The sequence below is a fragment of the Uloborus diversus genome, chromosome 7, assembly GCF_026930045.1.
Source record: "Uloborus diversus isolate 005 chromosome 7, Udiv.v.3.1, whole genome shotgun sequence".
Classification (NCBI taxonomy): domain Eukaryota; kingdom Metazoa; phylum Arthropoda; class Arachnida; order Araneae; family Uloboridae; genus Uloborus; species Uloborus diversus.
This window is the reverse complement of record NC_072737.1, coordinates 972,008-989,144: the sequence shown is the minus strand read 5'-3', so window position 1 is coordinate 989,144 and position 17,137 is coordinate 972,008. Positions and strand designations below refer to the sequence as shown.

The 17,137-nt window shown below is 36.9% G+C and overlaps 1 protein-coding gene across 1 annotated transcript in view; it reads left to right on the top strand.

The window, feature by feature from the left end:
• LOC129225857 (protein held out wings-like) overlaps nucleotides 1-16,592 on the top strand; it is a 50,734-nt gene extending 34,142 nt beyond the window's left edge. The window contains 5 exon segments of the mRNA XM_054860379.1: nucleotides 1,810-1,900; nucleotides 6,911-6,948; nucleotides 6,950-7,196; nucleotides 14,386-14,462; nucleotides 16,349-16,592. Of these exon segments, the coding sequence (XP_054716354.1) occupies nucleotides 1,810-1,900; nucleotides 6,911-6,948; nucleotides 6,950-7,196; nucleotides 14,386-14,459 (450 nt within the window). The 3' untranslated portion in view covers nucleotides 14,460-14,462; nucleotides 16,349-16,592.
• The last annotated feature ends 545 nt before the right edge of the window (nucleotides 16,593-17,137 follow it).

Here is a 17,137-nt window from a genome sequence, read left to right as displayed (position 1 = left end):
ACAGGCTGATTTGGCTACCGTTTTTCGGTAGCTTCACAAAAATCTTGTTTTGAAATCGGTACTTTCACAAAAATCCAGTTAGAAAATCAGTGGCTTCACAAAAACATCGAAAATTGCTCAAAAATTCGCATTTTAAAATATAAAATTTGTTTCTCTGTTTAAAACAAAATATACTCATACAATAAATTCTAAGCAGGTTTATATGAACAATCGCTTAAATAGAAACCTTTTTGTAGTATTTTGACTAATTTTTAGCTCTTTCACACCAAAGTGTATTTATGCAATAGTATCGCAATCTTTAAACATCTGTTTTGAGGAACCGTTTTTCTAATAATTTCCTATATTGTACGCAGTACATAGACCATTAAGCTGAAATGACGATGATATTTTTCGTACTTCTTAGGTTTTTAGTTCCCCCTCCCCAAAAAACGAAACCTGTTAAAAATAATGCTAGATGACATTTACATTTTTTCGAACTAAAATTTCACTTGTTCTACTTCTCTTTACAAAAATTAGGATGCCTCTAAAATTTCAAAAAAAAAAAAAATGCTGATAAAAAAACTTTTACAAAAATAGAATGATGCAATACTTTCACAAAAATAGGTAGCGAGAAAAAAATCGTGGATTGGCCCCTGCTATTAAATTGAAAGAAAAAATAGGATGGGTGCTCTATTGACCCCTGCTAAATATTCAATGTCTTTTCTTTTTTTTTCTTAAAAAGCATAGATGTGTATGCACATATGAATATGCATACATCTTATATTAATATTTTTTGACACATTTAAAATAAGTTATATAAGAGTTTGGTCTTTCGAATTCAAAAATTTGGAGGATTTCGTCAGAGCGTCGGGTAATGTTCGGTAAGAAACGGCGTTTGAAACGATGACGTGGAAGTTGTGCAATTCTTAAACCCATGATTTAATTTTTTTGGCAAGAATAAGGTGCTCAGCGAATGAAAAGTAACTTTTGGAATAGTGTGGAAGAGTTTCGGAGGGGGTCGGAGCCCTAGAAGCCCGCTTATTAAATAAAACCCCGATTGCATGTTATCTGCAAGCTCGGGAGTTCGAACTTTGAAGGAGGGAAATGTTTCTTCGCTTTTCCGATGCAGCAGGAGATCGATAAACGAGACAGACTGAATCTTAAACAGTGTATAGTCGAAACTGCATGAAATGATTCTGCTGTATCCTATTGCCGAAATTTGCCTGCGCGACTTGCCCTCTCCGCAGTTTTGTGGTGCACTGCGACTGACAAACTTTGTGTCATTTTTTGATTGCAACGTATGAATAACCACAGTAACATAGCAGGGTTTCCGCTACGTTCGCATTTTTCGCTTTTTTGCTCAAATAAAAAATAAATTATTTTTTTTTAAAAAAAAAGGAGAAATGTATGATCCTAGAGGGGAAGCATGCATGGCGATAACCAACTTAATCTTTTTTAAATCTTAGCCAAACTACAATTAAGTTCAATAACTGTTAGTCTACGTCCCCCCAATAACTGCTTTATTAGGAGGAGGGGACAGCAACGTTCTAAGCAACAATCGTGTTTTCTTTTTTTATTTTATGTTTTAAAAAAATAGCTGTTGTACTTATTTCTTCAAAGATGTTACAGATGAAATGTGAATTTTATTTTCAACTTTAGATGAAACACACTGAGGCATATATGAGAATTGTAGCATTTTGCTAACGTTTTTTCCTCAATTTTAGCTTTTATGCTAAAGAACCAGCTTAAACCCTGTAACATAGATTGTGTTATATGTATACATGTCTTTAGCTTACTTAATGAGCAATGTATTTTTATTTTTTTCTGCAGACTGAAGGTGAAGATGAGCTGAAGAAGCGTCAACTGATGGAGTTGGCCATCATCAACGGCACATACAGAGACAGCACGGGAAAGAACAACAGTGAGCCCTTTTACCTTGTCTCTCATGCAGGGGTCGAAGTTGTCCTATATATCCTATATTTCCAAAAAAAGCATCAAAACCGTCCTATATTTCTTATATTTTTTGAAAATGTCCTATATTCCTGTTTTTTACCTTGTCTCTCACGCAGGGGTCGAAGTAGTCCTATATGTCCTATATTTCCAAAAAAAGCATCAAAACCGTCCTATATTTCTTATATTTTTTGAAAATGTTCTATATTCCTGTTTTTTACCTTCTCCCTCACGCAGGGGTCGAAGTAGTCCTATATATCCTATATTTCCAAAAAAAGCATCAAAACCGTCCTATATTTCTTATATTTTTTGAAAATGTTCTATATTCCTGTTTTTTACCTTGTCCCTCACGCAGGGGTCGAAGTAGTCCTATATATCCTATATTTCCAAAAAAAGCATCAAAACCGTCCGATATTTCTTATATTTTTTGAAAATGTTCTATATTCCTGTTTTTTACCCTGTCTCTCACGCAGGGGTCGAAGTAGTCCTATATATCCTATATTTCCAAAAAAAAGCAAAACCGTCCTATATTTCTTATATTTTTTGAAAATGTCCTATATTCCTGTTTTTTACCCTGTCTCTCACGCAGGGGTCGAAGTAGTCCTATATATCCTATATTTCCAAAAAGAGCAAAACAGTCCTATATTTCTTATATTTTTTGAAAATGTCCTATATTCCTGTTTTTTACCCTGTCTCTCACGCAGGGGTCGAAGTAGTCCTATATATCCTATATTTCCAAAAAAGAGCAAAACCGTCCTATATTTCTTATATTTTTTGAAAATGTCCTATATTCCTGTTTTTTACCCTGTCTCTCACGCAGGGGTCGAAGTAGTCCTATATATCCTATATTTCCAAAAAAGAGCAAAACCGTCCTATATTTCTTATATTTTTTGAAAATGTCCTATATTCCTGTTTTTTACCCTGTCTCTCACGCAGGGGTCGAAGTAGTCCTATATATCCTATATTTCCAAAAAAAAAGCAAAACCGTCCTATATTTCTTATATTTTTTGAAAATGTTCTATATTCCTGTTTTTTACCCTGTCTCTCACGCAGGGGTCGAAGTAGTCCTATATATCCTATATTTCCAAAAAAAAGCATCAAAACCGTCCTATATTTCTTATATTTTTTGAAAATGTCCTATATTCCTGTTTTTTACCCTCTGTCTTTTAAAAAGAACAGTAAATAAACTTTCCGACATGGGATTTTTCGCCGAAATATAGCCGAAAGTACGTCCCCAAACGAATTTCAAATTGAGAATCAAAACTGACTAAATCCTGCAACAGGCATCTTCGCTCATTGGCTACAGCATTGTGACGTCGTTATAGTGGGGTGGAGTTTCGAGAATTAAACCTGAAGTTGGTTTTAAAATTTTGCGTTTGGGCAACAGCCGTTTGTTTTGTTTTCCATCGTGGTTTCCGTTCGTATATTTTTGTGTTCAGTGCATTTTGGGATCGTGGAATGTTACTTCCTTATGATGTTAAAACATAGTTTGTTGTAATAAGTGGAATTATGATGGCGAAATCGCATCGCTTAACAAAATCTGGTATGGAGTGGTTGAACCAGGAGGACATTAATAGTACAAATTTTGGTGCACTAAAGGAAAAGATGATTTTTTCTGCATTTTGCCATTTTTGCAGCTGTTCAGTGCTCATAAGCAATAGTGGATTTTCGCAATGGAGGCAGCATGCTGAAACATTCAAGCATAAAGAAGACTGGGAAAAACGTCAAGAGGATCCTTCTCAAGCTCTGTTTGTTCTTAATACAAGTGGTAAAGGGTTCAGTTTAGATATAAAAACCAAAGAACAGTGGAATTAGTACTTGGGTCATGAGTGAGGAAAAAATAATAAAATTATCTTTGTTCAAATTTTGTTTAGTTATTTAATCTATAAAGTACACTGTCTTTTCAAAAAATATTCTTTCAACTGCAGGAAAGTCATTTCAGATGTAAGTTATAATTTTGTCTGAAGCAAAATTATTCGTATAATGTGTCCTATATTTGTCCTATATTTTTTGTGGAAAATGTCCCATATGTGACGAGTCGATCACTTCTACCCCTGCTCATGGGTTAGACCGTGAAAATGTCCGGTTCAAAGTGATGGTTTGAGTCGGAAACAGTCTACCTCCAAAAGTGGAAAAAAAATCAACCAAACATTTCATTGAAACATTGGATGCAGGGGGGGGGGCGAAGAGAGAAGGCTCATTTTAAGCATAATTTAATCATTGTGAGCTTTTTTGTTTTACTAAATTTTTTAAGGGTCGTCTTCACTTGGTATTCTTGAAACAAGGAGCCTGCTCCATAAGGAAGCGAATGGCACGAAAAACCTCGGCGGTTTTTGAAGTACATGAATTACATTTTTATGCGAGCAACAATACTGTTAGACGTCGCTTCTGGTATTGGTAAAAAGTCATTGCATTTAAATCTTTCATCGCTAGAGTAAAGGTTTAAAGAGTATGAAAAAGGCATTCACATGCATTCGATAATGAATTTAAATATTTTTAACTCTTCATCAGTAGAAAAGGCCACTTTTGTAGTGCTCTTTGAGAACTGCTACTCATTGCCTAAAAGTGAAAAATAAATTCTTAAATGAAGTGAAAAAATTTCTGTAAAAAAAAATCATTCTTGTCTTCGGGTGTTAATATCTTCTGTTTTTGAACACTTTTTGCGAAAAAAGTTTTTGAAATTTTTTCCTTTTATTTAAAGACTCATTTGGCACACTTTTCACCCCCCCCCCCTCAAGCAAATAAACAAACTTTTACTTTGCTAGAGCGCCCTGAAAAAAAAAATTGGGAGGGGAGGCGGAACTTTCGAGTTGCTGAATGAAACTCGCCAAATGATTAAATACAGTAGAAGACCATTATAATGCACACCTTGGGACCAGAGCTTTTGCGTTATACAGGATTTTGCGTTATATAGGTCATTTCACAAATTTTTTAAAACTAATATTCAGAATATGTCTCTATATTAGCACTTCGGAATGAGTTTTATCTGCAGTGAGTATTAAAGCACCAATATTACAACTACTTATTCCCAAATAAATATGTTTCACAATCAAAATCCTGCACTTCTGCTAGCTTCATGGTTTGCGTAACAGCTGCATTTTCAAGAGCAATCTGGTATTTTCTGTTTACTATGAGTACTCATTTTCAATTTAAACGCTTTGGATTAAGATGGAAAGATGAAAAACTTTCAAAATTTAACTTACCTAACAATTTTTATTTTTGCAAATCAAAACAGAGGGATTTTTTAAACTTCAAAACCCATTGTTTACTTCTGAAAAGTAGTGCGATTTATAGAGAATTGCGTGATACAGGTCGGCGTTATAACGGTCTTCTACTGTATGAGCATACAGTCCGACTACAAATCGTATGAAAGGCAAACGTTCGGTTACGAGCGAAAATAGAAACATCTATGTTTTTGGGAATGCCAGGTTTGCAGATGTATGTGTGCCTCTACATTATGCTCATTCAAATGAGCGGAACACGCTCGTCCAATTTTTACTCTAACCTCTCATTCAGATATACTCTTTTCTTAACTGGACATTTCCCAAATCCATATAATCCGTGGCAGGCAATAGCTCCATGTATAAATAGCAATTTTTTGAAATACAATCTCCAAATTTGCCAAGTAAGGCAATTTTTTTGGAGGTCACAGTGACCTCCCATCAGCAGAGACCATCTACAGATTTAGAGATTACCAGTAGGCTGCTGCGTAAAAATGTTGTCTGTCTGGGTTATAGCTTGTTCTGCATTCTCTATTTGTTTCATTTCGAAAAAACTCTTCTATACATGTTGTTTATTGCACTTAACATAAGCCTTGACTAAATTTAGTTTCATTGTTTTTGTGCCACAGCGGCAACAATACTTGAATATATTGATAAAATGGTTTATTTCAAAATTATGAATGTATCTTGTAGTCTTGTCTATTAAATGTTACTTTATGTTGTTAGTCATCCTCTGTAATGCATCAAGTTTACAATACACTTTTCAGGATGGTAACACCACCTGAAATTTGGAAAATTTAATTTCTGGAAAAAAATCAGGGTATTTTTTAAATTTCTCAAAATAAAAGGGAAATTTATTATTTTCAATCACCAAACCCCTCAAGTTTCCCCCCTAATATTTTTTTAATTTGGACATGATTTTTTTTCCAAACAAAATTTGCCGAACGTTCTTAAAGTTAATTTTTTAGAACTGCTACATACCAATAGAGCCTTGATTGAACCGGACAAAAAATAAATTACCCCAATTCAGATGTTTCTTTTTCATTCTTTTTTAATTTACTCAAACGTTGTGACAATAGCGTCTAATTTATTGATACTATTTTAATTTTTTTGTTTCACACAGCTGATCTCTCCATTTTTGCAGCTGTGTTTTTATTTATTCTCCCCCCCCCCCCCATTTTTGTTTATTAGTCAAACTTTATTAAAATGCTTATTAATATTTATTCAAAAATATTTAATCAAAGTCTCATGATCATTTTGACTGTGAGTTTTCAAACGTCACACAAGTTAAATATTGAACCGAACAAAATTCAGTTCAAAAAAAGTTTGCTCTTATAGTATCTTGAGTTACTGTTTTCTCTCTTGTTTTTTGTTTTAAAAATCTTATTTTCTTATATTTTGAACTAAAATCTACTACTTGTTTCTCTTGCAAAAAAGGCAGGTATGCTATATAATGTGGTTCTTTCTTATGGATATGTTTAATAGCCACGATTGTGAAATCGGGGAATTTTTCGGAACTAAATAGGGAACTTTTTTTCTGGGTTTTGTTACCACCATGCTATTTGGAGAAAGAGGAGGGGGTTATTAAAAACATTCAAACATAAATTTGGAAATTCTGGGGAATGAAATTGGTTCCCATGCATGAGATGGGAGGGGAAAAAAATCGACCAATCGGGAGTCTCGAAACGGTCACGAGGTCCCTGGACGAATAAAAGTTGCTTATCATTCGTGGACTCTTAATGTGTGCTTCTCTCTTGCAGACATCTACATGTTCCTGGGCGAGCCCGAGGCCGCCACCCCGGCTGCTGGCCGCGCCGCCCATGGCGCTGGCGTCCAACCCGCTCAGGACGGGCGGCACGCCCCTGGGGGCCCCCCTCATCCTCTCCTCCCGCATCCCGGTGCCGTCGCTGCTCAACGGGGGCGCCCCGCCGCCCCTCATCTCGCCCGCCGACGCGGGACTGCTCTACGCCACCTACGGGGACTACCAGCACTACGCCGCCCTCGCATCGCCGCTCCTGGCAGAGTACCCGCACGCAGACGCCACCGGTGCGTTGTTCGGACGCTGACCGCCGCCCTTTCTTCGTCTCTCCCTCCCGCGGTGCCGTGGCGACGGGGATGCGTCGTCCGTCGCGCCGGTGACGACCTCTCGCACGAGAATAAAATGAATGACGTCATTGTAACCGAGAGAATTTGAAATTTTGGACGACGCCCCCCCCTCGCGCGGTGCGGTGTCGACACTCCGTCCCGTTTCCTCCTCGCACGTCGCCGTGACGACGGGCACGTCGTCCGTACGAGTGTGGAGAATTAAATGGCATATTGTAATTGAAGAAATTTGAGATTTTTGACGACACCCCTCTTGCTCGTTACGGTGTTCACACGTCGTCCCGTTACCTCCTCGCACGTAGTCCGTACGAGTGTGGAGAATTAAATGACATAATATTGTAATTGAAGAAATTTGAGATTTTTGGCGACACCCCCCTCGCTCGTTACGGTGTTCACACGTCGTCCCGTTACCTCTTCGCACGTCGTCCGTACGAGTGTGGAGAATTAAATGACGTAATATTGTAATTGAAGAAATTAGATTTTTGGCGACACCCCCCTCGCGCGGTACGGTGTTCACACGTCGTCCCGTTACCTCCTCACACGTCGTCCGTACGAGTGTGGAGAATTAAATGACATAATATTGTAATTGAAGAAATTTGAGATTTTTGGCGACACCCCCTCGCACGGTACGGTGTTCACACGTCGTCCCGTTACCTCCTCGCACATCGTCCGTACAAGTGTGGAGAATTAAATGGCATATTGTAATTGAAGAAATTTGAGATTTTTGGCGACACCCCCCTCGCTCGTTACGGTGTTCACACGTCGTCCCGTTGCCTCCTCGCACGTCGTCCGTACGAGTGTGGAGAATTAAACGACATAATATTGTAATTGAAGAAATTTGAGATTTTTGACGACACGTACGGCACGGTGTTCACACGTCGTCCCGTTACCTCCTCGCACGTCGTCCGTACGAGTGTAGAGAATTAAACGACATAATATTGTAATTGAAGAAATTTGAGATTTTTGACGACACGTACGGAACGGTATTCACACGTCATCCCGTTACCTACTCGCACGGTGCCGTGACAACCGGGAGTGTCCGTCGCGCTAGAGTGTCGTTGGACGATCTCTCGTGTGAGTGGAGAATTAAACAGAAGGAATGACAAAATTAATCGAAGAAATTTTGAATTTCGGAGCCGTTCGGTCTCTGGACTTCGCTCCCTCGCGCTTGATTTGTCTCTCTCTCCCAGTGTCTCCCAAGAATTTTAACTATCTGCAGCAAAAAAAGTTTTGTAATATAGTGAAAAAAAAACTATGTGGGTGGGTTTAATTAATCTCTTAGACATAGATTTTGCAGTCGCAAATATTGTTTTAAGGATCTTTTTTTCGTAGTGTCGCCATTTGTGGCAGGGGCATAAGTTAATATCTTTAGAAATGAATTTACATCTTTTACAAAAATGATTGAGCACCTCAGGAAAGAAAAAAAAATATTAGACGGATTCGGGACGATTTAAAAATTATACGAAACTTGCCGATTTTGTGTTCAAACGTCAAGATTTGAACGAGATATGGAGACGGTAGTAAAAGCCATTTTTTGTATTGCTGCTACCAATGATTGTTACGAAGAACCAAGTACTTCCTCTGTAGCAATTTTTGTGGTTTTTAAGAGAAAAAAATTTTTTTTTAAACCACTGCGCCAAAGCTTTAAAATCTGCGAGAGAATGCGAGGAGGAATCCGTGGACTCGTTTTCGGAAGGGACTCTCCCCTTCTTCCGTCCCCCGTTTTTCTTCCAGTTCTGTGATAAAGGAGATTTTCCTCTTAACTTATTCATTTTGTATGAGATTGTTTTTGTTCAATTTTTCAAAACAAGCCTTTTCGTTCGGCCTTTTTAAAAAAAAAGTGTTTCTCGTCGGCCGTCTGTTTTTTGAATTTTTATATATTATATATATATGTGATGTATGTTTTGGATGCATGTCTCAGGGAAGTGGGTGTCCACTCGTTTACAGAACGGGTGATTTTTGTTGAGTTTTAAGGATGAATATTTTCTGTTATGTTTTATTCATGCTCAGGATATATTATTTTACTGCTTCAGTGTATCGAAAATTTAAAAAAAAGTTAGGGCAAAGAATGCCGCGTTGAGTTGCATTCGGATGTCCTGATCTCTCTTTCGTAGTTTATAGAGCTTATACGAATTCCCATTTAATTGTAAGGCTCCCACCGTTTTTAGAATTTTTATATTTATGAATTGTTTCTTTTTGAAGAGATTATGGTCGATGTCGTGTCCGCGGAATGGGGCCTCTGCTCGTCGGAATAGATTTTTTGTTAGTGCTTTCAAATTTTATTTCCCAATTTTATGTTGTTCAAAATAATGATGGATGGGGCCAAATGTCTATATTGAAGTGAACGGAGAAATGTTGAGCTTGTATATGTTGGTTATTATTTAAAAAGCTCTTTTAATAGTTATACTTATCGATAGTAAAATGTTGTCCTGTGACATTTTAATTATTTATTTTTTTCAAATAAATTTTAATTTATTTTTTTCAAATAAATTTTAATTTATTTTTTTCAAATAAATTTTAATTTATTTTTTTCAAATAAATTTTAATTTATTTTTTTCAAATAAATTTTAATTATTTTTTTCAAATAAATTTTAATTATTTATTTTTTTCAAATAAATAATTTTAATTATTTATTTGAGTGTTACCTACAGACAAAGCTGTAAAAAAAATTAGGTTTTTACCCCCCCCCCCCTTTATTTTGTATATTTTCATAAATAACATATACGTATGTTTAAGAAGGGCATAGATTCAAGTAATTTTTTTTTAAATCCTAATGGGGGGGGGGGTTTCTTGTTGAGGTGCCTATCATTTTCATAAGAATTTAAGTTTAAAATGAAGCACCTATCGGGGTTTTTTTTCTTACATCCGTTTTTTACATCCATGGGGAGATGTTTACCCAAATGTGCACAACACTGCACATTTGTAATGTCAAATGTTTAAAAAAAAGTATAATTGTACATTGATTTTATAGAATTTTCCCCACACCTATTGAATGGGTCGATATATGTAGTCTTTTCTCGGTGAAATTAAAAGTAGGAAAAAAATCCAATTTAATAGGTAAAAATTTAATGATACTGTAATAAGATGAATATTAGAAATTGTTGATTAAAATCTAATATTAAATATCTAGCGAGTTTACAAACTGTTCACGCGGAAATAATGGATTTTAATATTTTTGAAGCTCAATATGAATGTGATGTTTTGAAAGCTCTTTTAAAACTTTAAAATTTTCATGAACTGATGTGTGTAGGATTTTTATTTGGATGAGTCATTTAGCACCTTTTTAAGGTATTTATGCATGAAGTGTAAATATAGCGAATCAAAATGTTTTAAACTTTCTTTATGTAAAGTGATATTGAATTTAAAGTCTCTTTTTTATTTATTTTTAAAAATATAGTCATATGATTATTTATCATAAAATATTACCCGATACAAAAATAGTGTTCTGAAAGTAGATTTGTTAGTGTCTGTATGAAGAATTCAAACATAATGTTAAAAACAAATTTCCTTTTACAAGGAATAACGATGTAATTTGTTTTTTGTGGAATATGTATGGTTTTCTTTCTTTTTGTAAATTTTATTCCAACAATATTTAAACTTTTAAATCGGTGTCGAGACTTTCGGGTACTCATACTTGCCAACTCTACTGTTTTTGACGGGAGACTCCCGTTTTTTGCTTCCATCTCCCAATTTCCCATTTTTTAAGATTTTCTCCCGATTTTTCAGTCAATCATCAAAAAGTTTCACTTTCTTCTCAGATGGCGCCCATTTCAGTCGGCCAATGTCAGGGAACAAGAATTTTTCCTATTAATGGCTCATTTAGTCGAAATTAATTTTTCGGAAGCTTTCCACATTGAATGTTCAACGAAGCAGGTTCTTTGCCGAAAATTGCAGCCGATTTCAATCTTTTTGCATCTTGAAAATATTTCAATTTTTTTGAAAATTTGAAGTTATTTTTACATGAACTACCCTATACCTACCTATTTTATATTTTATTTTCATTATATATTGATTTTTTTTCCAGGATTTTAGTAATTAAATTTTTGTAGCTACTTTTTTGGTAGAGACTGGGGAATGTACGAAACTTTAAGCAAATTTACCCTTTATTATTTGGTTTTTCCTTTGCGGTATATTTTTCTTGCTGCTACCAATTAGCTTACATCTGCAAAAAATCCCAATTTCACTTTAAATTTAGTATTTATGTTATTTAAAAGCATAATTTAATAATTCTGTTGTGAAGATGTCGCTGGTTAATCACCTATGTACCTCTAGTGAAATCTCCTGTGTTTTTTTCTTCGAAAGTTTGCAAGTATGGGTACTTTAAATTTCCGGTTCTGAGCATTTCGACTCGAGGACTGAATTGAGAAAAACATTAGATTTAAATTTTTTAGGAGCTAATATGTCTTTTTATGTCATCCATTTTCAGTACAGTTATTTTTTATTGATCGAATTGGTGTTATTGACAATTGAGTATGGAACTGCAGTGTTTGTTTGCAAAAAAAAAAATCTAAATTGTGTTATGTAGAGCCAACCGGTTTGTGTAGCTATCCTCGGTTGATACAGTGAAACCTCTCTGCAGGAATATTTCTTTATATTTGTTATTTTGCAGTGCCTGGAATAGGTGAACAGTGCACTATAAATGGCCCTGCCAGCTGAAGTCACTGTCACTTTTAAACCTCTGCCAAACATTGCTTTACTCTAGGTGGAGGTACTTCCTTTCTTTTCTCGATAATATCTTTTTTGAAAAAAGGAACTATGTTCACCCCTCATATTCCATACTTCAGACTTGGATAAAATGAAAAGCTTTCTGCAAATAATTATTTTGCCTAACTCACCCTTGAATAACAAACTAGATTTATATTCAAATGTGAAAGAGACGAAAAAAAAGTGCTTTAAATCGTTTAATATTTTCTTTACAACAACATATAGCTCGCTTATTTTTCACCAACTGAAGAAAACTGCCAAAACCATTATTTTTTTTACACATGTGCTTTAAAAGGCTTTTGGAGAAAGGCTTTAACAGAAATATACTCTGGGATTTTCTTAAATTCCCTTTAAAAAATTAAATCAACGTTAGCAGTTTGAAAAAAAACTTCTGCAGAGCCAAAAATTTTCTGCCAACACCATTCGCTTGTTCTTCTATATTATGCAAGACTGCCATACTTGTCAACTTTTATATGGATTAGGTGTAAAATTTTTGCATTTTATTTGTTTCTAAGGCATCGGTCCCAAATGTTTACGCATTTCGTAATCCGATAAAATCTGCCTGTGGGAAATGTTTCTGTATGATTCTACTGCATGGATGTCTAACTTCATTCTTACCATTATTTTTATCTTTACCTAAAATTCCATTGCGGACGACTCGGAACGATATTCATTTTGCCACGCCCTCTGTGGAATTTTCATCCAGTCGCATTCGAGTTCAGTCAAGCCAGACTATTCATATTTTCCAAAATTTTAATCGTGTCATTTTAATGTTAAACACATCAGTTTATTATCCCTTTGTCCTCCTATTTTTATATCCTTCTTAATTAAATTTTAGCAAATTTTTATCTTGACGAGATAATGGCGTGCACGAAAAAGTTGACTGATGCCCATTTCCAAAAGTTGCCAAACATGATATTCGTTTCGATGACGTGCGACTGTCTTCAAAAATGTCGAACAGTTTCGATTTGCGGAGTCTAATACTGCTGCGCCCATTCTGCACTTTAGTCTTAAGGTCTTCCCCTTTTTTTAGGAGCGTAGTCTCACAAAAGCTCTGTATACCTAGCCTGTCCCTTGTGTTTTAAAAAATGATGGTTTCGATTCTGGGAGGACTGTTTAAAATGTGCCAAAAAAAATTCTGGGTAACGGGAAATAGAATCTTTCGTGTTTGCAGACCTCGTTGGTGATTAAAGATTTTCTTTAATAAATTTTCCAGGAATCAAAGTTTTATAGCCATTTCTCATTATTTACTGTGCACTTTAGGTATAGAAACTTGTTAAGGATGTGATCTCCTTTTTTGAAACATCTTACCCGGTGATTATAAACATGTAAAGTAGCCAGAAATGTATCGGTAGCAATCGTATCCACGAAGAAGATTGAAGTTTCACTGTATCAAAACTGGGGTGGCCATGAGTTTGATAGCTAAATATGAAAAAAAAAATGGTGTCCTCTGAGCGAGCTTCTTGGATGTGTGTGTATCAGTTGCTTGTATGTTTTCCTCCTGCTACTCTGTGATACCCAATGCCATTTTAGCCAGGGCAAAAAATTATAAGTAAAATAGCAAAGATTCAAATTCTTGCAATAAATCATATTTTGAATCTTGAAAAAAGTCTGATATAATATAAGCAGTGGTGTATCCATAGGGTATACTCCACATACGCCGTATACTCTCAAACATTTTTTAAACGCGTAGCGTATACCCTCAAGCTTCAAAAATTGTCATGCGGACATATGTATATGATTGTATACACATATTGTACTCAATGAATTACTTGGAATATACCCTCAGAAAAATTGATGGGAACATCACTGAATATAAGTTGAAATTAGGTACACAATCATTGTTCGGGGTGTCCGATAAGTCTTTTCCACAAACTTTTTAAATGTGTCAAAACGGCCAAATTGTTGTACAAATATGCGTTTTGCATGAGAATTTTAAAAAAGTTCTCAATTATTTATTTTTTGACATCATAAAAAAAAGAAAAAAAAAGTACCAAATTGTGTTTGAAGGTGCCGCTTGTACCATCATGGCAAGAAAAACAAATATTAGGTGATGTGTTAATCATTTTCTTTAACAGAAAGCAGTTCCTTTCATTACCAGAGTTGAAATTTGATGATGGAACCTCATCTAAATGGTGCCAGAGTTCATCGTGTGTTCTGGCCACCATGGACTCTGGCCTACTCTGGTAATTTGCATTGTCAGATCTTAAGTGCAACACAATTTGACACAAATATGTGAAGTCGAGAATATTTGACCCTGAAGTATTTCGGTGCAAATCGCATAATCGTACGACAATTTGTTTTCTATGATTTATCGGACATCCCGTATTGACGATCTTGCCGTGAGTCGAGTGCTTCAGGATGGCTTTGGGTATCAGGGAGGTAGCGCTCCCCCTTCACTTGTACTAACACTTTCCTCAACATCCAGGTGCCGTGGTTAAACAGAGGAGAAATTTGGGTTTGCGAGAGCACCCCTATCAGCGCTCGGGCTCCCTCTCTTGAAAGGTCAGTCTCTGTCTTCTGTAGCCTCTCACTGCTTTATTAATATCATGTCAAGTAGATGATTAACCTCATGTTTAGTCTGTTGTTTCTGAAATTCTATTATCTTTAATATAAATGTATACTGTGAAATTAACCTCTAATGTCAGTTTGTTTTAACACTCAAGTTTTCTCACGGACTGGGTTCGTTTGCACCTCATTCCTCGAAACCAGTTTCTGCTCCTTGCACTCGCACATTTTAAGTATCGCACGAATGCACTGGCAGTCGTTTGCTCTTCGAAAGCTTTCTCCGGTGACACGTTCCAGTACTTAGCTTATGGGACTTTATACAAAGTTGAATCGAAAAGTGAACCACAGAGGATCTGAGCTCATTTCTTAGTGGGGTTAAAGTTAGTATTTTTTAACTTTTCTTCGAGGCGGTGTATTTCTATTCTTCCAATGGATCAGCTTGTGTGATTTGCCTGTATTTCTTGCTCAGTATTACCCAGATGCTTAATTCTTTGCATAATCGCATAGAGCTGAACTCTCTACACTTTGACCACAGAGATCCAGTGGCTGTTATACTGAAATATTTAGACTTTTTGATGCTTCATTCAAATAGGATGTTTTCTTCTCTCACATCCAAATGATGGCATACATTTAGTCTTTTTAATGGAATTTATTCCAACCAAATTGAGCTTAACAACTATGCATTTGGGGGGGGGGGTTCTGAATTTTGCTTGACTGTGAGCAATATTTGATTTTTTACTCATGGAGTGAGAAAAGTTTTTGGTTACAATATCAACAAAGCTGAAAATGTTTGTCTTGAGTGCTCGTTTTGCGAGAAAAGACCGTCCACTCATCCTGGAGTTGTTGCCTTTCGGTCCATAGAATGCTTCCCCAACCTTTTCGATGCTCATGAAGCACTCCGTTTTTTTTCGTCTAAATGATAGCCTAAACTTGGTCCTTATTTTGCTGTAAAAGAAAATTATACTGCTAATACACAATGCAGTAGTCAGAAGTTGTTAGTAAAAGTTTTATTCAGAAGCGCATGATTAGATGGATGATAAAATGCAAAGAAATGTTCATACTGGCCTACTTTTCCAGATTAGGTGTTAATTTTATGCATTTCAGCAGAGTTTTTTCTTTTTTAGTAGGCTCCAATTTTTTATGCATTGAAATCCAATTCCATCTGCTTCTACCAAACTCGCACATTTTTTTCTTCGGTTGGATTCCACTGCTTGGACACTAATCATTATGTGTTTATCATTATTTTTAACCCTTATATTTTATATTTTCCAATGGAGGACTCGAACAGAGTTAAAGCCATTAACGCAAGTAAAATTCGACAGTCATTTTGACCCGTTTTTGCTTTAGGTTGGTCAATAATTTCGATAATACAATTTACCTAAAATGGGATTGAGATTTCTTACAATAGCTGCAGGATATGGAAATGGTTGAGTTTTCATAGTAGCATTTTGGCTGAGTATGAATATGTTAGGAATAACTGGGATTGGCCTCTTTTTTTTTTTTTCTTCATTTTTAGCCTTTGCTAAAATGTATAATACGGCTATCGTATTGGCCGTTCGGTTACAAAATGCATTGGTAGTCTGTATTTGTTTTGAATTAACTAAAGGAAACCATCATTCATTTTAGCCCCCTTGGCCCATTCCTCTACATTATTCATTTAAATATTGACGTAATTTCCCGTATTTGAACGTGTGACAGGTAGTAGAGACCAGCTTAGATCCTGTGGTCAGAGGTTGTGGTGAAATAGTCTCCCCGAAATCGGCCAACGAGGGATTCCGTTAACTTTTCCGTGAACGAGCCCAGTCCGTGTCTCAGTACTGCTTTGCTAATGAGTGTCCTCTCGGAGACTAACGGTCTTTTTTTTTTCGCTCTTAACCCTTCAGCCTCCAGTCGCCTGATCCGTGGCCGAGCCGCACTAACCCACCCGCCTGCGAACACTCTTCTGCTGCCGGATAATCGACTAACCCGCCTCTCTCTTGTCCCTAAGCTCGATCTGGATTAACACTCCGGGAAGCAAGACTCAAGCCACCAGGACGCGTCCTCCGGATCCTCGGTTTCGGAGGACGCAGCGGCGTGTCCTCTGGATCCATCGCTGTTTTACAGGACAAAGTATATGATCCTTTGTGTTTGCGGAGTCTGCGCTTCGGTTTTGGAGGACGAGGCGAGACGTCCCGTCCTCTGGATACGAAGCACTTGCCCGGTTTGGTGGACGAGGCGTCTCACTGTCTGGATCCGAAGCGTTTGCCCGGTTTTGGAGGACGAGACGTCTCGTCGTCTGGACCCCAAGCATTTGCCCGGTTTTGGAGGAGGAGACGTCTCGTCGTCTGGACCACAAGCATTTGCCCGGTTTTGGAGGACGAGACATCTCGTCGTCTGGACCCCAAGCATTTGCCCGGTTTTGGAGGAGGAGACGTCTCGTCATCTGGACCACAAGCATTTGCCTGGTTTGGTGGACGAGCCGTCTCGTCATCTGGATCCGAAGCATTTGCCCGGTTTTGGAGGACAAGACGTCTCGTCGTCTGGACCACAAGCATTTGCCCGGTTTGGACGAGGCATCTGGCTGTCTGGATCCGAAGCATTTGCCTGTTTCTGTAGGGCAAAGTGTCTCGTCATCCAGATGCGAAGCGTTTGACTGGATTTGGAGGACGAGGCGTCTCGTCCGGATCCGAAGC